General features: G+C 38.9%; 1 protein-coding gene across 1 annotated transcript in view; it reads left to right on the top strand.

Moving 5' to 3' along the window:
- The window catches only part of LOC122799215 (myosin phosphatase Rho-interacting protein-like), a 2938789-nt gene that overhangs the window by 1499235 nt on the left and 1415391 nt on the right, over window positions 1-24163 (top strand). Inside the window, exon 10 of the mRNA XM_044068133.1 lies at window positions 829-885. Coding sequence (XP_043924068.1) covers window positions 829-885 — 57 coding nt within the window. The remainder of the gene's footprint in view (window positions 1-828; window positions 886-24163) is intronic.

The raw sequence follows: 24163 nt of genomic DNA on the forward strand, positions 1-24163 counted from the left end.
GCACAAAGAGGATTATCATTGCAAATGAAACCCAAAGCTGCTTATACAAGAGTGATAGCCATGTCTACAGCCTTATGAATAGGCTCCCTGTTGATATTTGTGCAGCAACAACTTGGTCACTGGTTCACACCTTCATGTTTCATTATAAATTGGATGCACAGTCTAGACCATGTCCTTCATTTGGTTACACTGTTCTGAGGAGGATCTTTCATTGATACTACCCAGGTAAAAAGTTGGGGAAACTGTCCCACAGTTGAATCGGATAGAAATAGAAACATCGGATATGATAGTTATGTTCTTACCATAGTGATAGATCTGTGTTGTCTGAATGTTGTCCTTTTCAGCATCCCTCACTCCTTCCCTCTTCCAAATTATCTTTAACAACTTCTGGTAGCCAGATAGACCTTACTTGAGACCCTGTCTGTGAGCCATCTGTTTGTACTATTGACTTGTTTATATCCTTAGTTATGCTCCCCTTAATTTTCTATATAACTTCATAATTACGCAGATTAGATATATGTAGGACAAACTCGATTTGAGATACTAAGGTAGAGTGGAAAAAAGTATGGGTAGGGGAAGAATCGGAGCCCTGGATCCATAAATCTTCAGAAATGGTTCAAGGTCGGATCTGATCGAATCTGATAACTCACAGATGAACTGGACGAACATCAGACAAAACCGGTCTGTCATTATGCTAAGTACCTAACTTTCATTTTTGCAATGTTAACTCTGAAAATTTACTGTACAAGAATTCTGGAATATATACAATTTGAAGAAAGTGATTTGAGTGTTTTTCTGAATTGTTTTTATTTTTCCTTTGTTTTTCAGCCTGACTTGTTAAATTTCAAAAAAGGTTGGATGGTGAAATTAGATGAACATGGGCAGGTGAGTTTTTTATTAATTATACCTCTTGCAGCTGCTGTAGAAAATGCAAACATTTATATTTTTAGCAACATCTTGGGCCATTTGCGAAGTAACCAGCCTTTCAGTTTATTGTTTTTATTTTACATTGTGATTTTATTTCTTTAAAAAAAAAAAAAAAAAAATCGATCAGTGTCAGCCTTCAGTAACCACATGGGTAAATAAGATTTATGTACGTGATTTTTTAATAGATGGTCTGATATTATGTAGTATTATCATTCATTTCTGTCTGTTGGTCCCTGTCATCATGTTTCAGTTTCAGACTTGTTTTTAAAAAATCACTTTTTACATCGGGTTACACTGAATAAAATTATCTCCATATGTTTTTGCAGTGTCACTAGTAAAACTGCTGTCTTCTCACAGGTTTGAAAAACATTGCTCATTCGTGCTTACTTCCATGAGTTGATTATTGGTGCAGAGTTATTTAACATTATGCTTGGATGTGTTTGCATTTATCCAATGCAAATTTTTATTGCATTGGTGTTGCCATTAGTCATTGTAGTGTTTATTAGTATTCTTCTGCAGAAGTTTTTTTAACATATTTATTAACATTACATAGGGACATGAGTACACATTTAATTATTCCTTTTTCTTGTATTATTCAAATATGATTTCTTTCTTAATTGTTGTTATTCATTTTAACATTACACAGATTGCTCAAGTCTTACCTTCTCTAAATGATCACGTCTCCTCAGGAACATTATTCTGTACTTTTTGTTCTCACATATTCCATTTATTTCTCATATAGTTTGTACCTCCCCTTTTCTAAAGATCCCACTGTTTATTTTATTTTATTTGGATTATGTATTTATTTATTTTGCATTTGTTTACTGGGAAAGTCTGACTGGACACAAGTCCTTTTTCAGTGGAGACCTGGGGAGAAAAGCTCCATGTGATGAAAATATGAAAACATTTACAAGAAAAATATAAAAACATTTACACATTTGTGAAAAATACCAGTATGCATACAGTTATCGCGGTGGTGGTGCTGCGGTAGCGTTGTCGCCTCACAGTAAGACGCTGTCCAGTTCGATTCTCAGCTAGAGCGTCTTCTAAGTGGAGACATGCGTGAATAGGCGTACCTTCGTTGAAGGTTGTGCGTCAGGGCTGGTAACTCGGCACGTAAAAATCAACTACCAGTCATTAGCGGACCGGAGTTCCGCTGTGGCAACCCTTAACCGGGAAAAGCTGAAAGACACAACAACCAATATGCATACAGTTACAGAGCAATATTAAAGTGTAAACATTTACATATATAAGAAAAGTAGCAAAAAGCACACAGTTACATAGCATTTTGCAAGTAAGCAATCTCAAGTATGTACAACATATGAATACAGTACACATAGTTACACACGGTAATTACCAGGGGTATTACATGAGCAAAGCCAAGGTGTGTTTTAAGTGTCATTTTAAAGTGGCATAGGTTAGTAGTAGTATTGTCAGAAGGGAGTTTCACTCCCAAATGTTGACCCTTACAATTATTTTCTCTCTTTTGCAACATTCAGTAATTCTGTTACAGTTGGTTTTGTTTTTCACTTCCATTTTCTAATAATATTTGTTTTGACAGGCAACAACATTAAACTTATGTAGGGCCTTACTATGTCTAGGCAATTCAGTTGCTATATTCCAGCTCAAATTAATAATTTCCTTAGTTAAATAATGTAATTTGCTTCCCCAGCATTTCTGACATGGTACACTGTAGGGAGTTTTTAAAATATGCTAACTTGTTGCATTTCCAAAAAACATGTTCCCAGGTATCCCTGTCTTTTGCAGTTCTGGAAATCTCCTAAACAGTATGTGAAACAAAATGCTTTAAATATTGTATTCATGTCAGAGAACCAGTGTAATTAGTCCTTGCAGACAGCATTACATTTCCAAGGTCTGTCATTTGTGTTGCAGCTTCATTTTTTTTTTAAATATTTTTGAATGACCCCACTGCCTGTTGGCAGTCAGTTCTCCCATTGCCATTTGGCCTGTTCAGTCCATCCATGAGGCAGGCGGTGATAAGTTCAGTCATTTCCTTTGTAGGGTGAGAGAAGAGAGCATCATCTGGACAGCCATTAGGGGTTTCTTTGCTGGCCATAACTCCCCAACCCTACAACAGCTTGTGAGTGTAGCTCATAGTACTGCACATCTCCGGGTAAGCTTAAAGTTTATGTTGCTTGGAGGACGCACCTCCCGTCACAGCTCAGTCATGACTGTTGTTCTGCTTTCTCTACTTGAGACACCCATCCAGCACTAGATGTCAGTATAGCAGCAGGCCAAGCTACCTCATCCCACCGTACCCCCAAGATGGATACGCTGGAATCAGCTTCTCACTTATATTCTTCCCAACCAGCCTTTGCAGTGCCTGAGTCACTAGTAAAACTGTGGTTGTTAGTTAAGGCTTTATTCACGTGCGTCAAAAAGACAGGCTCAGCTTTCTAGTTTATTATGTCGTTCCTCTTCTTTTAGCTAGTTGATATCCCCCCCCCCCCCCACACACACACACACACACACTGTTACTCTGCAGCGAGTGTGCATGGGTTGTGCAGATTACCCTCATTGCACAATCTGACAAGTGCTGCCTATTTTTGTATTGTGGCAGAGCATTAGTGGTTGTGTATGCAAGGTACAATTTTGAACAGTAACCATTTGAAATGTTGTGACCTGGTAGAGAGTCCTGAAACATGGAGACTGAAAAAAAATGAACTTACAAGAACTATGTCCAAGATAGCCATTTCTCAGGATATTCCCTTTTCTCTAAGGTATGTTGATCTTGGAGATGGTATATGTAAATTCGGGGGTGGGAGCTTGCCTCCTCTGCAGAAAAGAAGTTTTAGGAGAAGAGCGATGTTCGAGATTCACTCTTCTCTTGTAGTTTGCTTGTCAGCATTTGGCATTTTGAATGCCAAAATTTCAGCAGGGAGCCATTTTGAACAGCTTCATCTGTTTTAAAAAAACATGACCGCAAAACATTACACTTTGTCCATTTTTTTCATTTATTGAATGTAATATCTGGTCATTTTGCAGATTACAAAATGTCCATTAATTCATTCATTCATTCTTCATTTACCTGTTTAATTCAGTTCAGATTTGCATTGACACCTGAGCCAGTCCTGTCATACATTAGGCAAAAGGCACAGAACTTTTCTTATGTAGTGTAGCAGACTGCCGCAAGATTAATGGGGCTCATCCTTGCGCATGCACATGCACTTGCTTACTGACTTCAAGGATTGATGGCTTTCTTGGAGGATATGGATGGAAAATGGAGCACCCAACAAAAAAAAAAAACTTAAGTTGACAGAGGGAGGACTTACAAAGACCTCACAGAAGGCAGCCCAGCTTAGAACTGGACTGTCGAGCTAAGAGCTATGAGGTAGCAGTGTGGACTACTATGCCATGGTATTGCCCATTACAAAACATTACATTGTTTATTTGTACCCTTGCATACTCTGCATCTTTTGTGAGTTATGTGCAGTTACTTTCTACATCGTGGAAGCTTAATGGAATTATGCTGTGTTTACATAAAAATTAAGGCTTGACAGTCACTGGTAAAGAATGTGATTTACTTTTCTGACTGAGTTTGGGAAACATACCTTCCATAAATGCTGTTAATACTTTTTGCTTTATTTGTCCGTATGTACTATTGTTTCTGCTTTTACTTGCTACATAACTATGTGAAATGAGGAGCCCTTTCTTGTTGTTTTTCCTTGCATAGCAATTTATTTGCCAAGTCACCTGCTGTGACATAGTGGATAAAACTCTGACTATGACCCAGGTGATCTGTGTACTATTAATGACATGGTTGCTTGCTAGAGCTGACTTGGGGAGGATGGGCCTGCTTATCCTGAGTGGACAAGTTGTTGTAGGACTGTCCTGTACCACAGTCCTTCGGAAGAGGGATTGAAGCACTTAGGGATGGTCATGGGATGTGTTCAACTCACCATGGGTTCTTCAAGAGATGAATGGAAATGTTCACATGTATAAAGAGGCATAGTGACCTTTGCAGTGATGTGATATTTTATGCCAAAATAGCCGATGTAAAGACTTGTAATAAAAACTCTCTTATTGCTGGAGTTACGTCAGTGCCACAAGCAACTCCTGTGGCTGTCTGGATGGAGAAGGACTTCTACAGCTTATTTGATGAAGATGTCTGTAGTAGGTCCCGAATAGTTGTCCTAACCTGGAAGGTCACTTTTGTCTTTCTGCTGTAGAACCCCTCCCCCCAATCTCTCTGCTACCCTGTTTGTGGAGATCAGTGCCTGTCTAGTTGTCCTTGTTGCAGTCATGAAAGAAAAATATGTAGGCTTGGTCTGAAATGTTTAAGCTTTTCAAGCCTTTGAGGTACTTTTCTCATCAGTAGTTACTGATGTAGAGAGTCAAAGTAAAGCTGCGGAGTTATTCACTAATGCAGTCCGTAGTCCTCCTCTTGATAATGAAACTTGTCTGCAGAGTTCAGGAAGAATATTTTTTAGCCTTTCTATGCCATACACGTACATCGGGTCTACTTTAACACCGCAAAAGTTTAATAGCTCGAATGCATATGGATCGAACCATATGCATCGAACTATTAAACAATCGAATTTCAAAAAACAAAAAAATACACAAAAAAATAATTTAAACTAGTGTAGGTAGGGGGGCAAGCCCCCCTGCACCCCCCACCACTACTTAAATATACCAACTCCGAGATCATACTGCATTGAAGAAAATGGAAATCTCAACCTACGTGGATTTCCGTTTACATTTTCGATGTTTTGCACTTTTGGTATACTTGTGTCGAGAATATCGTATGCAATATTCTCGGATTTCGAGCATATAAAGTAGACCCAGTACATCACAGGTTTATCCAGTGGTCTTGCTTCTTCATTTTTCTCTTTTTTTTATTTCTCTGTTATTTCTTCTGGTAAACACTTGCAGTAAGACTTGATTTGGTAGTTTTATGGCTGATTTGGTGATCTGTTTGCACTGAACTCAAGTTTGAATTGTGCATCTGCACTTTAGGGGCTGAGCTTATTTCTCTTACAGAAGTGGTTAAGTGATCATATGTTAACTCTTAATACAGGTAAAAGTAAAAGAAAAAAATGTGGCTATTTTTCTGGCTTGTTTCAGGTGTATAACTGGCCTGCATAACAAGGATATTAAATGGGATTATTGCTTTTCATCCCTGGGTAGAGGACCTGTCCATACCTGGAAGGTCCATTATTTCTTTCAGTTGATATATGTGTATAAAGTCCATTATTTCTTCTATAATGCCCACCCTGAAGGGCACTATTACCCTTAGAAAATGGGCCATCTGTTAAACTGGATCATTTTGTTTTATTAGTCATATATATGTATTTTATGTTTTTGTTATAAAATAGTTTCTCCACCTAACGTTTTTTAGTTGCTGTTGGATATATAACTGCTTTTGGAGGGTGTATTTTACATCCAAAATGTACACATATATATTAAAGCATATAATGTGTGTATATATATATATATATATATATATATATATATATATATATATATATATATATATATAAACACACACGTTAGTGAAAAATTACATGCGTTGCAAAGTCATACATTTTCTCTCCCCAGCCCACATACCTCCCAGCTGTCCCTAATTTTGTAGAATGCCCTTGATATGGCCTCATATTTTTGCTCTTTCTCTTAAAAAATTGTTTTTTCTCATAAATATTTGAGGAATGCAGTTAATAAGTAACACTAGCCATTATAGTTTCATATTTTTTATTGCTCTGAAAAAGTAGTTTGATACAAAACCTCTTCTTTCAATAACTTTTTTAAGTGAGTTAAGGTGATATTTAAATTTTGTCTTGATTACTGGTCTGCATCGTTCATTATTGCTGGCTTTGTTTAAATTTTTTGAACTAAGAAGTATGACTGCACAGTCACTCCTTCTGTCTCAGACACACATACAAACACATACACATGTCCTTCTAATGCAGTTAACTGCATTAGTTTTATTTGCATTTTACCATACCTACTAAACATGGCTTTCTAAGTGCTTTGGATAGCAAGGAGAAAGTGAAAAAGCAGCTTCTTGTAACTGTTATAGCGGTTACTTTTGTATGTTTCCTTGTCTTTTTTTTATTTTTTTAAATGACACTTACTAAAGCAGTTGTGTTTATTGAAAGAAACCAACATAGCAGACATTTTTGTGTGTGTGTGTTTCATGTTGGCTTAATATGTTGCCATGAAGCCACTGACTTGATAATGGGCTATCCTGGTGTATTAATACCTTGAGAGAAAATGTGTTTTCCATTATGGTATCATGCTCTGCATGAACAATTTAAGATAAGTACATATCCTGGAAGTGAATTATAACATCAGGAGGTTCCACAGATTTGTTGTTAGTCTGTATGTTAAAAAAATTGTTTTGGGGTTTCGGATTCCAAGATGGTGGGAGTGGTAGTGTCATCATCTTCTTTCGGCTTTTCCCGTTAGGGGTCACCACAGTGGATCTTCTGTTTCCATTTCTTCCTGTCCTCTGCATCTTGCTGTGTCACACCAACCACTTGCATGTCCTCTCTCACCACATCCATAAACCTTATCTTAGGCCTTCCTCTTTTCCTGTTACCTGGTAGCTCCATCCTTAACATCTTTTTCCCAATATACTCAGCATCCCTCCTCAGCACATGTCCAAACCAGCATAATCTTGCCTCTCTGGCTTTGTCTCCAAACCTTCCAACCTGGGCTGACCCTCTAATATACTTATTCCTAATCCTGTCCACCCTTGTCAAACCCAGTGCAAATCTTTATCTTTAACTCTGCCACATCCAGCTCAAACTCCTGCCTTTTTGTCAATGCCATCGTCTCCAACCCATATAACATAGCTGGTCTCACTACCCTCTTGTAGACCTTCTCTTTCACTCTTACTGGTACTTGTCTGTCACAAATCACTCCTGACACTCTTCTCCACCCACTCCATCCTGCCTGTACTCTCCTCTTCACCTCTCTTCCACACTCACCGTTACTCTGAACTATTGATCCCAAGTATTTAAACTCATCCACCTTCGCCACCTCTACTCCTTGCATCCTCACCATTCCTCTATCCTCCCTCTCACTCACATACATATATTCTGTCTTAGTCCTGCTGACCTTCATTCCTGTTTTCTCTAGAGCATATCTCCATCTCTCCAGGGTCTCCTCCACCTGTTCCCTACTCTCACTACAGATCACAATGTCGTCTGCAAACATCATAGTCCACAGGGACTCCTGTCTGATCTCGTCTGTCAACCTGTCAACCTGTCCATCACCAGAGTGGTAGTGTATGCAGCTAAAAAAGAGAGTTATGGGTAGAGAACAGATTAAAGCAGCAAAAAACCTGCAAACTATTGTAATTTTTTTAACAGAAATCAGTAGTCAATGTGTTTGAGACATCCAAAAGATCAACAAAGGAAAGAAAGTGAATTAAAAAGGGGAGCAATTATGAAAACTCAGAAGGAGACTGAAAGCAATCTAGTGGAGCAGAGTTTGGAAAATCTGATTGGAGTGTCAGCTGAAGGAGAAAACTTTTCATTCACTTTGCAAAAGAAAGGATTGACCACATGCACCCTTAGATTTTCGAGATAAGGGGCTCCCCTCTTAGAATATATAGAGACACATTATAGAAGGCTGCAGGAAATTTAGTCTAACCCAGCATTCAGTGGAAATAACTGGTATGCAAACTGCTGAAAAGGAAGTGAAAGAAAAATGACGGAATAGCAATTAAAATGAAATATAGCACAGACACTGGCCAAAACTCAAGGGTAAGTTATGCAGAGACAACTTGAGGTTTACAACTGTATCAGAACAAATCTAAGGGAGGGACTGCAACAGATTTGTTTTTTAATGTCTTTATTGAAATATTACTTAAGATATAAACACACATATATTTATATAGAAGAAAACAAACCATGTTAACAAGTCCACAGTTACAAACATTATAAATCACATACATTCTTTTGTATAATTATCATCAATTCAACATTACATAAATCACTGAATTCTTGCCTTCCCTTAGACCTCACTCCTCCTCCAAAACATTATTTGGCATGTATTATTCCCACAATTTCCTTTTTTGTCTATGTAATTTGCTCCCACCCTGCACTAAGGATCCCACTTTCAGTTATTTTGTCTCTGTTACAGTATTCAATGCTTCCAATACCGTTAGTTTAGATTTCCATTTTCTGGTAATTGTATTTTTGGCAACCCTGAGCATTAAACTTAAGGCCTTACTATGTCTAGGCAGTTCAAATCCTATATCTGAGCTCAAAAAAAAATTTCCTTAGTTACACTCATTTGCTCACTCAGTATTTCTGACAGAGTACTATTTAGGGAGTTTTTAAATTATACTACTTCATTACAGTGTGAAAACATATGTTCCCAGATAACACTTTCTTCCACATCACACCTCCAGCATTTTCCGTCTACCTGAGAAAAAAATCCTTTGGAGTCTGCTTGGGGTATAAAAGTACCTATGCAAACATTTCAAGCAAAAGTCCTAAATCTTCTTGACTTTGTTGCATATTTGGGAGCCATACATATGTCATCCCATTGTTTCCTTGTGAATTGCTTATACAATCTCTCTTCCCAATCCTCTGATTGATTTCTGTAGTTATTGTGCAGTGTTGTATATGCCATAAAATTATCCCTTTTTTAACAGCAGCTTTTGTTCCAGATTCAACTAAAAACTCTACAAGAACAGAACTTTCACTTAAGATTCTTCCACCCCTTTCTCTTTGCCTGTACTATGATATGATAGTTTCCTTGAGAGGAAAGGCAGTCTGTAGCCTGCAGTCCAAATGTCTTCTTGTCCTCTTCGATTCTGTTACCTCTCCAGTTATTTGTTCTGAATACTTTGGTTTCTTTGCCAGTTTTCCCCAGTAAATTCCAGCCCTATCTTCCCTGTTTTCTTTACCCCTAATTGCAGTCATCCCTATTGGCAGAATATCCTTTGTACATTCTTGTGTTGGCTTAGTTCTTAGAATATTTTCTGCTACTATATGAATGTAAGATTGTGTATTGCTGCTATTCTCCTTAAGGGTCTGCATCCAAAATGCCATGTTCTCCTTGTTTCTTGAATGTACCCCCTGCTTCATCATCATCTCTTTCCACTTTGAATTATAGCTTTCTGCTTATGTTACATATATGAGCCTTAACTGTGTAGCCCTAAAATATCCCTTCAATTCGGGTAATCCTGAACCACCTTGTTCTGTTGGAAGGACCAGCTTATCCCATTTGACTCTTGCCCTCTTCCCCTCCCAGATAAAATACTTCAACTCTTTATTAATTGCTGTTCACTTCTTCTCTGGTTAATAAAAATATGCCTGACCTGTATATAAAACTAAAGGGACTAAAACTATTATCTTGCTATCTGTAGCCATAAACAAGAACTTCCACTTTCTCAGTTTTTGTGTTATCTTTTGATCCAGTGTTGTCTATTTTCGGCCGTTCAAACATGAGTGTTGTTAAATCTGACAGGATACTAATCTCGAGTTTATCAATTCCAAAGCTCTGATTCCTCCCCTACCCATAAATCCTTAGGTTGTACGTCAGATACCCAGATTTAATTTGCCACTCAGACATTTCAGATGTATGGAGAGCTCTCAGTGATCCAAAAAGGATTTCTGGTCAGCTCCACTCCTCTCCTACCGTATGGGTTTTTTAACTCTATTTTTCCTCTAAAAATTTTTTAGGTTAAAAATAAAAAGTAATATAAATATCCTTTATAGCTAGTAATTTCTCTCGTAGATGTTAGGCCTTTACATAATAGTCTGATGTTCTTCGTGTTTCACTGTTGCAGTCATCACACTTTGGTTGTCTGTCAGCAGGTAGCTCTCAGTTGGCCCGAATACCAGTCACTTAGTATTTTTGCATCAGTTGCTGTCACTTCAGGATTGATGTCAACATCCAATCTATCTGTTTGGGTTTATTGCAACCCATTGGAACAATAGCTCTTTTGTCAGCACAGGAACTTATTGCATCTTCACAGACTGTCTGTTGACTCCATTTCTGTTGGTTTGGGATGAGACTCAGAATCAAAGCTTTAGAGCCGAGTTCAGTGGAGTTAGTTGACACTGAAATTCTCTGAGTTTCTTTTTCTCAGGGCTTTGGCTCTAGATGGCTCAAATCCAAGATCCACTTCATAGCCAAGGCTCATTGGCACTGAGGTTTTAATTTCCTCTTCGGAGCAGAAGGAATCATCAGCACCAATAACAACCTCAGCTTTTGAAGCATTTTAAGGGGTTTTGGCTACTTCCAAAGACAAGGTGGCGTCTACTAGTTCTGTTCCACCCAAACTTCACCTTCATTCTGCTTCTTCACCTCATCATCCAGTTGTATATGGACAGCTGCCACCAAGGGTTTCTGAAGAAGTCTGCTATATTAATTCTCTGCCCAATTCTGACTCTTCTGTTGAACCCTCAGAAGGTGTTCCCAGAAGATGGACATGTAAGTGGAAACATCTAGACTCCTCACCCATGTCTTTCATGAACTATACCGACTTAGAGGAAGGAAAAAGCTCCTCTTGCTCTCTCTCTGAAGATGTTACCATTGGGGACATTCTAGAATTAGTGAATCAGGAAGGGGGATGGATATCCCAGGACCGCTCTCCAGATGAATCAGTGGTATTAGAAACCTTTATTTCTGGACCAGCTTTGTCCTGGGTGGTACCACCCATTGATCCTCTTCTTGACCTAATGGCTCAATAGGTGTGGAAGGACCCTGATGTGGTGGATCCCATACCAAAGAAAGCTGATCACATATCTGCCCTGACTGACAGCAAGCACTGGATGAAGGGTCTACCTGTAGATGCTATGGTGGTGGCAGCAGCCACCAAGAAACAGTTATTAGAAGAGAGCTCTTCTGTTCATTCTCCCAAAACAGAATCTAGGGTGATAGACAGATAAGGAAAGTGGAGATATGCATCAGTGACTTTTATCATTAGATCGCTGAACTATTTTGCTCACCTAACAACATTCCAGTCCCCTCTCAGATTTATTTCCAGCAGAAGTTCAGAAGACAGTGGACTCCCAACATTCCACCCTACAATTGTCTTCTAATGTACCAATGCCTGTACTGTCAAATGCAGCTGATGACAGAGGTAGAGTAGTAGCCACAGGTATCACCATACGTCAACATGCCTGGATGCGACAATGAGACTTCGCGGAAGGATTCATGTAATGCCCCTATGATGATTCCACCTTGTTTGAACCTAAAGTCAAGGATTCACTTACCAGAGTCAAAAGGACCGCAAGACTATCTCTGCAGTGGGGTACACTTCTCCACCCCTCAGAGAACATTCTGTAAGGATCAGAGATCAAGGAAGCAGATGTGGTTCCAGAAATCAGAGTACTTTCCATGACTCCCAAGGTGCAGACCTTTCCATAGTAGAGGGAGATGAAATTTTAACTGATGACACCAAAAGGTCAGAGGCTGACTGCAAAATAAGGGCTTTCAGGGTCCCTTTTTTGGGAAAGCCTGTCAGCTTCCATGAATGGTTGCCCGACTGCTGCACCCTGGTGGCAGTCAGGGGCATCACTCCTTACACAGTCAAGCGTGGCAAAAGATAACATCAGATTCATGGGTGCTAAGGATAGTATCCAGAAGTTATTCAATTCCCTTTGTTCTCCAACCCCAGAAAAAGAAGAAAGTCCCTGATGTTCTACCCAATCAGTGGGACTTAGCAGTTATAGAAATTTCAAAGCTACTAGAAAAATAAATCCATCCAACCATTCCCTATGACCAGTTAGAATCTGTAATCTATTCCGGATTCTTTTTAGTGCCAAAGAAGACTGGGGACTTGAGACCCATTTTGGATCTAAGTCACTTAAACCAATTCATAAAACAGATAAAATTCCAGATAGTCATGATTCAGTCCATTTTGCCTTTGCTGAAGCAGGCGGATTGGATGCTCTGTGTAGCCCTCCAGGGTGCTTACTATCCCATCAGAGTAGCAAAGCACTTCAGGAGATTTCTCCATTTCCAGCTGGGAGCCAGTCTTTTCTAATTCAGAGCTCTGCTGTTTGGTCTCACCGCAACCCTCATGGTGTTTACTAAGATCATGCAGTAGTAGCAGCACACCTGCACCTACTGGGGATCCAAGTCTTTCCATATCTGGATGACTGACTTCTTACATGCCCACTGAGCATCTCCTGCTGAGACCCTGGGACCATGTACTCTAGTTCCTTCTGAACTTTGGAATTTCAATAAACCTACCAAAATGTCAGTTGATTCCACCACAAATCATAGAGTTAATAGGATTCCACCTAAACACCAAACTTAAGATAGTTAGCCTTCCCCAGCCCAGGGTCCAGTCACTTAGTTTGACAGCCGTACATGTTCTTTGTCACCCAAAACCACCAGCAAGGTTAATCATGCGTCTCTCAGGCCACATGGCATCTATCATTCTTATGATTCCTCTAGCAAGATTTTTCTTGAGAATACTGCAATGGACTTTTATCAGTACAGTGGTCACAATCCAGTCATTCTTTACATGCAAAATTTTGGATTTTGCAAGTCTGCAAAAACCACATCATTTGATGGATAACTTTCCCATCTATGACCAAGGGCTGTCCTTTCCAGATGGATCCTCCAACAGCTGTGGTGGTCATAGACGTATCCCTTCTAGGGTGTGTGTGCGGGTGGGGTAGTTTGAAGGGAAGATGGTCCAAGGTACATGGTTGATACCAGAGGCCAATGTTCACATCAGTGTCTTGGAGTTTAAGGCAGTTTTCCTATTATTGCATGCATTTCAGGACCTACTTCCCAAGGGTGTGATATCCATTCTGACAGACAATATGACACTTGTATGGTACATCAACAAACAAGGAGGAACCCCTTCTTACCCTCTTTGTCAGGAAGCCATGAGGGTTTGGCAGTGGGCAATGTCTTCACAACACTTTCTGATAGCAATGCACATCCCATGGGCCTCCAGTGTACACACTGGCAAACTGATCATGACAGTGCTAATGCTTCACAAGTAGTCCCTCAACCCTGCAGTGACGCAATCAATTTCCATTCACTGGGAGTAGCCATGCTGTGACCTATTTGCCTCCTATCTAAACAACAAATGTAGCAGGTTCTTTCCTCTGATCTCCACAAACGGAGAGGCAAAGAAGGATGCTGTGGTCCACAGTTGGCCACCAGGTCTCCTATACATTTTACCCGTTTACCCCTAATGAGCAAGTTCATACAGAAAGCAAGACAGTGCAAGGCCAGGGTTATCTTGATTGTTCCCTTTTGGCCGTGACAGACTTCATTCCCCTTCCTATGGCCTCTTTTTATGCATCCTCCATGGATGTTGGATCAGTATCCAGATCTACTGTCACATCCATCCGGACTTCCTCCCCCTGATCAGAACGTCATGAAGCTAATCGGATGGTTTTTCCAATTTTAACCATAGCCAGAGATGCCGGGCTTTTCCTGCAGTAGTCAGTATAGTTTCTGCTTCACAAAAAAAGTATTGCTAGGAAAGTTTATGACAGCAAATGGAAAAGATTTTCAATTTGGACCAGTTCCAAGGGCTAGACCCCTTCTCAGCACCATTTTCTTCCTTACTTGAATTCCTGTCTGATTTCGTTGACAAAGGCTCCAATTTTGCAATTATCAAGATTCAATTGGCAACCATTTCCAGTTTTCATGTTGGAGTAAATGATATGTCGATTGCATCCTTCAAGATCTCAAAAGCTTTTCTTAAGGGTACATTTCCATTGAGACCTCCCATTAGAGATCCATCACCCCCATGGGACATCACCATTCTGTTACAAGCTGAGACTCAACCTCACCCACCCACCCCATCCCCCTGAGCCTGCTAATACAGTAGACGTAACATTTCTTACATGGAAAACTATTTTTTCTAATTACAGTAGCATCAGACAGATGAATCTCAGAACTACAAGCCCTCTCATCAAAGCTCTCATTTTTTCACAAGAACAGGGCTTCCCTTAAAATTAACACATTATTTATTCCTAAGCTGGCATGTGATACTAATTTAAGTCAATTTATACATCTCCCTTTGTTCTTTACAAGATATTCTAAAAAGGGCGAATACCTCCTTCATTTATTCAATGTTCACAGACAACTCGGATTCTGTATTCACAAGGCAAAGGACTTCTGACCTTTCCTTCTTTCATTTCCTTTGGTAGGCCAAAATTAGGAAAGGCAGTCTCTAAAGTGACCCTATGCAGATGGCTCTCGGATTGTATCTCCTTCTTATAGCATAGAAAAAACTTACCTTTAGCAAGTAAACCTAAGGGACATTCAACAAGAGCAATTTCTACTTCTACAGCCTTCAATAGAGGATTGCCAGTAAATGGTATTTGTGCAGCAGCCTCTTGGGCAACTGTGTACACCTTTGTGCCCCAGTGTAAGATGGATGCACAGCCAAGATCACTTTCATCTTTTGGCTCCAGCACACTCAGGAATGTCCTCCCCTGATAACACCCAGTTTGACAGCTTGGAATTCTGTCCAACATGTTTGAATGGACAAACATAGACAACATTGGATACAAAAGTTATGTACTTACCATAATGTCAGATCCATGTTGTCTGATTTTCATCCATTTCAATCTCCCTCCCTTCTACCACCTTCCAAATTGTCACCTGTGGCTTCTAGGTGATCAAGTGGAGGTTACTGTCTGTCCGAATTACCTTACACCAGCCATTACAGTTTAGGTCGATTTCCTCGTACCAAGCTTTTTTCTTGTCCCTAGGTTAATTCACAAGTGTGCACACTCACACGCATGTGTCTGTGTCTGTGTGTGTGTATATGTGTATATATATATATATATAAGTATGACCTTCTGAGGTGCAACCAGTGGAATTATAGGTAGAGAAAGAGTCAGAGTTCTTGAACTGCTAACCTCACGATCGGCACCAAGGTCGGGTCCGACAACCCACATGTTTAAAGCAGACGAAAATCGGATAACATGGTTCTAACTTTATGGAAGGTACAGAAATTATATTGTATTCTCTTCCCACATAGCATTAGCTGCCGTAAGTGAATCCTTTAACTCATACTCCTAAGTACGTCATTTTATTGTGACCCCATATGTGTTGGTATTGCTGAACTAATTCATGTATGGGTAAACAGTTTACAGCTATAGCCTTTTTTTCTGATTACTAATTTTGTATCCTGAAAAAAAACTTGAAACTGTCTCAGAATGTTCCATAACACTGAAAAATACTTTTTGGTTTTATCTGGTACAGAATATTATCATATGCAAATAAAGCTAACTTTTCTTGATAGCCATACCAATTATATTCTTGAATTTCTGAGTCCATTATTTTCTTTGCCAGTGACTGTAAATGTAACGTAAGTACCAAAGTGGAAAGACGGCACCCATGCTTGGTTCCTCTATTCAGATGCAACTTATCAGAGAGGAACACTCCCTCTTTAGTGTTTGCCTCCAGTCCCTCATATATGCTCGTATTTAATCTTATTATTATATCAGGTAATACAAATGCTTCGCCTTTCAAGTCCCAACAACAAGGACTGCAACAAATTTAAGAAAATGCCTCAGCACATGGACTGGACTAAAACAGAAGCTGTACACAGAGTAAATATTCATAATGTGAGACTGAGAAGGCAGACAATTTATAATGATTAAACAGACATACTAGCTAAAGGAGGAAATTGTCTATTTTGCGAAGTAAAGGAATAATCTTAAACATTGGAGACATGAGGATTTATGTGCATAATGACTTATAAACACAGACTTAACAGAAATGCTTTAATTCCTTCCATAAGAATGAACAGAGAAATTAAACTTCATTTCAAATTATTGTATCCTGCATTACTTCGTGTTTTGTATTTACTTGGATTAAAAACCTAGAGAAATCCTTGACAGGCACAAGATGAGCTGACAAAGAGAAAAGATGATTTGGTGGCAGGAGAGAGTTGCAGGGAAACAACCATTCAGCAGGTGTAAAAAAGCAAACTAGGGAAAGAATTCCTCTGAAGACCCTTCATGTTTTCCAAAAGAAAGTGAATAAAACAAAGCAGGTTTGAAGTTTTCAAATTAAGTAGGAAATTCTATAAAAACAATGCCGTGTACCTTAAAACTGTTAAAATCAATAGGTATCAGTCAGAAAATAAATATTTGATTAACATAATTATAATTATTGTATCTTATGTTTTACTTAAAAATGAAAGTTTATTTCTGTCTGAAAGTGAGGGGCTGTCTGATAACACAGTTTGAAGCAGGGACTTTGATATTGATTTTAATAAAGGTACTTTGACAGTGGATAAGGAAAAAGGGGAAAAAGAAGGAAGAGAATGATGTAAAAAGAAACTAATATATTATGTGATGGAAACCAGCAGACAATATTGTATAAATCTACTTTTGCTATTCCATGCATTACCTCTATGAATGCATACAAAGTTAGACACAAATATTTTTACTAATGCCGTGCTCGATAAAAAAATTCTCAAAAATAATGCACCCAAAACACTGACAGAGGGAAGTTGTTAAAATGCATGGACATATATGCATGGGTAAGGTTCTTTGGTATAATTAAAATGTAAAAGATGTACACTGGAAGATGTTTTAAAACAATGAAGTCAATAACTACCAGTGAGAAAATAGCTACTTTGTTTCATTTTGTGTGTTTGTTTAAAGTCATATTTGTTGTCAGGATTCAGAATGAATAGGCTGACCTGTCTCCAGTGCATTTGGAATGCATTGTGCTTTTCTTGCAGGCATGTAGAGTCTCTGTCATTTCACCTTTTAAGAAAAAAATTGCTTTTGAAATGTAAAATGAAAGGTAAAGGAAATATGTATTAGCTGTTGGCATGAACAACCTGTTGAAATGAATGTGAAAGAATACATAAAGCCTTGCTATCTAGCAACACAAGGGCAGAGAGAGAGAGAGAGAGCTTCAGAAATAAAGTGCTGCAGGCAAGAAAATAAGCAGATCCGTGATTTACAATAGCTCCTCTCAATCCAAAGGTGTAAATCAAGGTTTGAGTCTGATTACAGAGGAATTAAAGAATTGCCCTGCTGCTTCATCCAGAGCTACAGTTATGTTGGCTTGCAAAATATTTATGTAGTTAAAATTCCATTTATTTCTTGGGTGGGGTGGAAATTGTGTATTCTAATAAGAAATCATGTTAATTCAAGACAATATTATGCTAGCATATGACACAAAAAGTAAAATAAACTGTGAAGGATGAGTTGTTAATAGACAAAAAAAATGTAAATTAAGTACAATAAAATATAACCTTTAGTGTGTTACGATATGAATTATTGGTTTTAATGTTAATGCCTGGTTGGCAGGAAAAAGGCTAAATGAGGTACCAACTTATGTTTATGGTAAATAATGCTACAGGAAAAGCATCTGAATTGTAAACAACATGAAAGTTTTGATAAGGTTATTTTCTGGAATAGAAGCAAACCAAAATAAATTAATGCAGTAATAAAGTTTGAGTAACAAATGAAGGACTGTCAGGAAGAATTTACAATGTTGAGAAGTTGCTGGCAGGGTGTAAGAATTACCCAGGATGCACTGTATATTCCACTGACAGCAGTGAGAGAAGCTATAAAGAATATTATTGGAGAAGTTAATAGTCTTTCATCAAGGATGTATGGTAGCAGCAGGAGAGTGAAGCACTGCAGGAAATAAGGAAGATATCTCTGGAGGCCGTAGATATCGTAGAATGCCAGGTAAGGATAAATATTTCTAGAAATATTTTTAGATATTTGGACTTGTTAATGTAGTGAAAATAAAGATAGAATGTAGGGGAATGTACACATTTTCAGCAAAATATAGTTCTTGGGCGAATTAGATAAGTGCAACATATTGAATGAATAGTGTATACCATGGTCTGAACCATAGAACACATTTGTTGAGTAGCCAGACCATGTACATATACAGATTCATTTTCATAAGCAAGTAAAAGTGTATTGTTAAAAGCATTGGTATCTTTCAGTATTTCTTCTGAAAAGGAAGACATTTAATGATTGGGTAAATTAAACTTTAACAGAATTGCGTAAGATTTGACTTTAAGCAATAAAAAGCTTGCAGAAAAATTGGGGTAATTGTAAACTGAAGATTAGAAAAGTGGTCACTATGAAAGCAAATGAGATATAAAATAATAGCCACAAGTGTCTGTAGTGGAAATTCAGTTTGAAGAGGACATTGCCTTGGAAATCTAAGATGTGTATCTGTTTAATAATCCACACAACAGTACAAGGTGAGAAGTCACTGGTGCAGTTGGTAGTATTTGTAATGTAGTGAAAATAAACCAAATGGTCACTAGTTAATTCCTGATCTCAAGTTATGTTGTGAATAATTAATTTGTGTCTGTTTTTGTTTAAGGAACAATGTTAAGTCAAACTTGAGATTAAATATAATATTAGATAGAATAGTTTATTGTGATATTTGAATTTGCATTCTTCACAGTGATGAGTTATTGAAAGGTGAATGTAAACAATAATTGTATGAGGTTATTTTATTTGTATTAAATAAATGGATATCATTAAAATGGCTGTCAGCAGTCGGTGCAGCATGGAAATTTCAGAGTATGTAAAAATTAAAATATAGCAATTAATTTTAATATTGCAAAAAAGAAACCACCTTTGAATTTTACCCGCTTAGCTTCACTTCTGTAAAACACCCCTTTCCCATTAGTTAAATCTCTAATAGTAGTTGAACAAGAGCATGCTAACTTCGAAACCCAGGAAGAACTGCGCATTTTCAACAACTCATATTGCGTTTCCTCTCAGCAGTTAAGGTTCTCCAGAAAAGTGGAGCGGGTGACATAGCGATACTTTAACAGGAATCCACAAAGAGTTTTATTACTACAATGAGGCTTTTTCCTGCGTACATGTAAATAACTCCGGCATGAGCAGTGCATGCCCTTCTAGCTTACCAATATATCAAAACAGTTATCCCCATACTAAGTGTCCAGGTTTTCTTAAAAGTAACTAAATTATTTTTTGCTTTATATAGGTAGTCTATTCCAGGCATCAGCTACTCAACAATAACCAATCAATACATCTCTCATTCCTGTATAAGCAGGTTGTGTGATGATTCTGTTTTAGTCCTTAATAATCCTAAACATTCCCAGAGGTAGTTGTCTCTAAATGTCCTATGCACCCAAATAAGGTCTTTTTAACTGTCTGTATGAGACATTGTAGAAGTTCAGATATTTAATTTTTCATACTAACAAACTTTCCCATCTACAGATGCACTTGGTATACTTCTGCTGTACATTTTCTAGTTTACTCATGCTAGTTTTCTTATAAAGTTTCCATACCTACTTCAGATCTAATGTAACTTAAAGCAATTCTGTAATCTTTTCTGATTTATTAGACTTTATAACACTTTTTATATGGCGTATCACTAAGAAGTTGGTTGATATGATCAAAAAAACTCAATGCTTTGTCTACCCATATACTCTGGTCCTTAAATGAATCCGGAGTTTCAGTCATTATGTGCTCTATAAAATCCATCCATCCACAACCCCTTTTTCCCATGTGGTGTCAGGGTATCACTTCAACGTTGACAGTCACCTAAAGCCAAAGTTTACACTGCCAGGTGGCAAGCCCTGCAGCAGTAGTTCTTCCACACCACATACCGACATGTAGACTCACACCAATGGCCAGTCTAGTGTGTTCAATCCACCTAGTGCATGTGTTTGTAATCCAGGAGGAAACTGGAGCATCTGGAAGAAACCACCAAACACAGGGAAGACATACAAACTCCTCACAGAAGGCACTCCAGCTGAGACTCCAACTGGGAAACTTCTTGCTGTGACGCAACAATGATATTGGGTCTATATTAGAACATCGAAGTTTCAAAACTTCGAATGTTCTAATATTGACCCCTATTCAGAGAAAGCTGAAAACATCGAACATACAGAACAGCGAATTTTTTCCTAGGGAAAAAATTTGCTGTTCCAAAACACATACACACAACACAAGCACACCAAACAAAGAGCAATCCACACACGTACACCTAAAGTCTTGCACCTAACCCTACACTAAATTATACACACACCACTAACTATCCACTTACCTTAACTCAAACCCTAACCCTAAGGTCCGTCACTATCTCACACTCACCTCATCCACGCCCCAACCCTAACTCACCTACCCCGCCCTAACCCTCACGTCCACACAATCGCACACACACCTAACCCACGCCGTAACCGCAACTCACCTACCCTGCCCTAACCCTCACGTCCACACAATCGCACACATACCTAACCCGCACCCTAACCCTAACTAACCTAACCAGCACTCAATCGCACACTTACCTGAACCCGACCCGTAACTTTCCACCACAGCGCTGAAAATACCGAAGCAACAGAAACGGACAACCAAATTATTTCCCTAGGAAAAAAATCGCTTTTCTGTTGCTTCGATATTTTTAGCTTTTGCTGAATAGGGGTCGATATTAGAACATTTGAAGTTTTGAAAATTCGATGTTCTAATATATAGACCCATGATGTCTACTCTGCTACTATGCCTCCCTGCTGTGTTAAATATTCACCCTTTAATATATATCTTCCAAATCTCATGTGCTGAATTTTTTTTATGTGTTTATCTGTCTCTCTCTCTCTGTACAATTTAGCATTTTTTCTTAACCTTTGATCCAAAAGCAGTTATGGGGTAGATAAGTAGGACTAGACCCCCACCACTTCTTTGCTACACCTCCAGTAGATATTAGCATAGTTTGGATGAAAAGATGTGGTGAAGATAAAAGAAGAATGAAAAGTGGATCATGTATGCATGTAGGCTTATAGGCATAGTGGAACAGAGCTTGGTAAGATAAGCAAAGCATACAACACCAAATGTCTCCCACCTGGTGAGAAAGCTCTCTCTATCCCTCTATCCCTCCTGTTTCTCTCAGAAGGATTTGGGTTTAGTAGAGACATCTTCTGCAAAGCGTGATAAAATCTAGAGACTGTGAAACTAAGTAGCTGGAACAATCCATTAATATTTTCACCAAAATATCAATCACAAGGATAAAGTGCAAGCCAGACTGAATAGCAGCCTTTTGGTATATGCCTCATCTCCTTTTTTATGTAGTTATATATTCCCTCCTGTATACAAGCCAGTCTTCCTGTTAAGAGCAGAAGTATCTTTTAACTTCTGAAAAATTGTATCACTAAATCATCTGTCAGTAGGTGTATCCCATACAAAAGACCTCTTTCCTTCTGTCAGTATCCTCGTTCATTTTATAGGTGTGTGTACTAGGTTAATGACCACTATGGCCTTTTTAAGCCTAGCAATGCATATCAAATCTCTGACATGTTCTGGTACCCTTTGAAAGTGTAAGCTGAGGTTCAGGAGATGAACCCATTTGCAGGTTGCCTGTGTCCATTAGAGACATAGGTGCCAAACCAGAGATGAATTTCTTTTTCCCATCCTGTTTTCCAAGTTGCACTTGAATTGGGTTAGGGAGAAACTGTACTTCATATCCATGGGGAGCCTGTTCCAAAGAATGGGTAACCTCTGGGATGGCTCCTTGTTGAAATGTTGGCACTTGAAAAGCCGAATGCCAATGATAAAAAAAAAAAAGACCAAAAATGCAGGAGAAGAGTGACTCTCAAAAAAATCACTCTTCTCCTTAAAACTTCTTTTTGCAAGGGAGCAAACTTCCCTACCTCCCCAAACTTATATATATATATATATATATATATACACACACACACACACACACACCAACTCTGAGATCGTCATACCTCTGAGAAAAGGGACTAGCCCAAGAAATTGCATCTCAGACATAGTCTATGTAAGCCTGTTCTTTTGGTCATTCAGTCTCTATATTTTGGGGCTCACTGTAGCAGATCCTGACATTTCAAATGGTTACCCTTTGGGATACATACTTGTCTCCCCAGCAGGTTCTTTTTATATTACAGGCAAGGTTTAAGTCTTTAGAATAGGTAATTCTGTTCCTGTTTTTTGTGGATATGCAGGAGGTCCATCAGGGTGGGGTCTGACAATGCCTTGTATGCCAGGCATAGATCTCTCCTCAACAAAGTGAAGGAGACAGAGTAACAGGGATAGGGCTTTTAGGTGGTTTGCAGAGAACATGTTATTTCCACCCTGTATTCTTTTAGTGAGGAACCTCTGTGGATGTTCCAGTTGTTGGATGTGCCTGGTTAGGTACATACCAAAGGGGGCATTGTACTCTGTGATAGGTCTGATGAATACAGTGGTAACAGTGACCTCCTTGGCCCTAGAAGCCATACCCTTGTTTGCAAGTTTCACAGCATGGAATGATTTCATCACTACTTTAGAAACATGATGGTCAAATGCTATATTATTGCCAATGCTAGATTACTCTCTACACATATCCACAAGTCACTGACTACTGGGTCAACTGTTAGAGGTGTGTGGTCAGTATAATAGCTGGAGGATACTATTACACATTTCTTGGCATTTAGTTTTAGTCCAGGGCACTGATACCAGTTATTTGTCTATGCCAGCCCTTCTTGGAGAACATTAGTGTCCATGGGGGATTGTGCAACTCCTCCTAATTTGCAGTTGTTTTCAGATTTTGTCAGCCAAATGCAGTTTAGGTTGTTCTTGACTTCAGAGAAGTAGATGCCAAAAAGGAGCATTCCCAGGTCCAATCCCTGAATGGCTTCACTGGTGAATGGACTCTAGTAGAAGTGGACTCCCCGTAGAAGTGGACTTCCCATTTCTAACTTCTCTGGTTCTGTCTGTGAGTCAGCTGGCTATCTACCTAACCTCAGGAGTCTGTCAGCAGTGCCTGAATGGGGTATTGTGTCAAATGCCTTGGCCATATCAAGGTAGGCAATGTGAACTGTTTATACTTATCCATTGCATTGATGACCTTTTCAAAGAAGTCCACCAGGTTGAGTAGGGATGACCTGCCCTTGCTGAAACCATACTGGGTTGAATCCAGTGTCTGGAGGTTTCTTATGTTATTATTAATAATTTCCATGTTTCTATGGCTTTGCATATGAGACTAATGAGACTTATGGGTCTGTAATTTCCAGGATCTATAGACGACCTGGCTTTGTGAAGAGGGATTATGATTGCTGTTCTCCATTCAAGAGACATGTAATGCCCCTGCACTGGCCCAGTAATCAAGGACCCTCAATCCTCACCACTAGCACCAGTGAGGGACGTACACATTGGGAGGATGACAAGTAAACACACAGTAAAGTACAATTTCCCTTAAGAGCACACAGAAATCACAGTCAGTCTGGGGTTGGTTGCTCCCTCTTTCTACAGATCCCCAATAAGACTCCCCACTGGCACAGCTATAGGGTTAAGATGTCAGCTGAGGGGCC

This window comes from Protopterus annectens, chromosome 4.part0 (genome assembly GCF_019279795.1).
Source record: "Protopterus annectens isolate FY-2018-M chromosome 4.part0, PAN1.0, whole genome shotgun sequence".
NCBI lineage: Eukaryota > Metazoa > Chordata > Ceratodontiformes > Protopteridae > Protopterus > Protopterus annectens.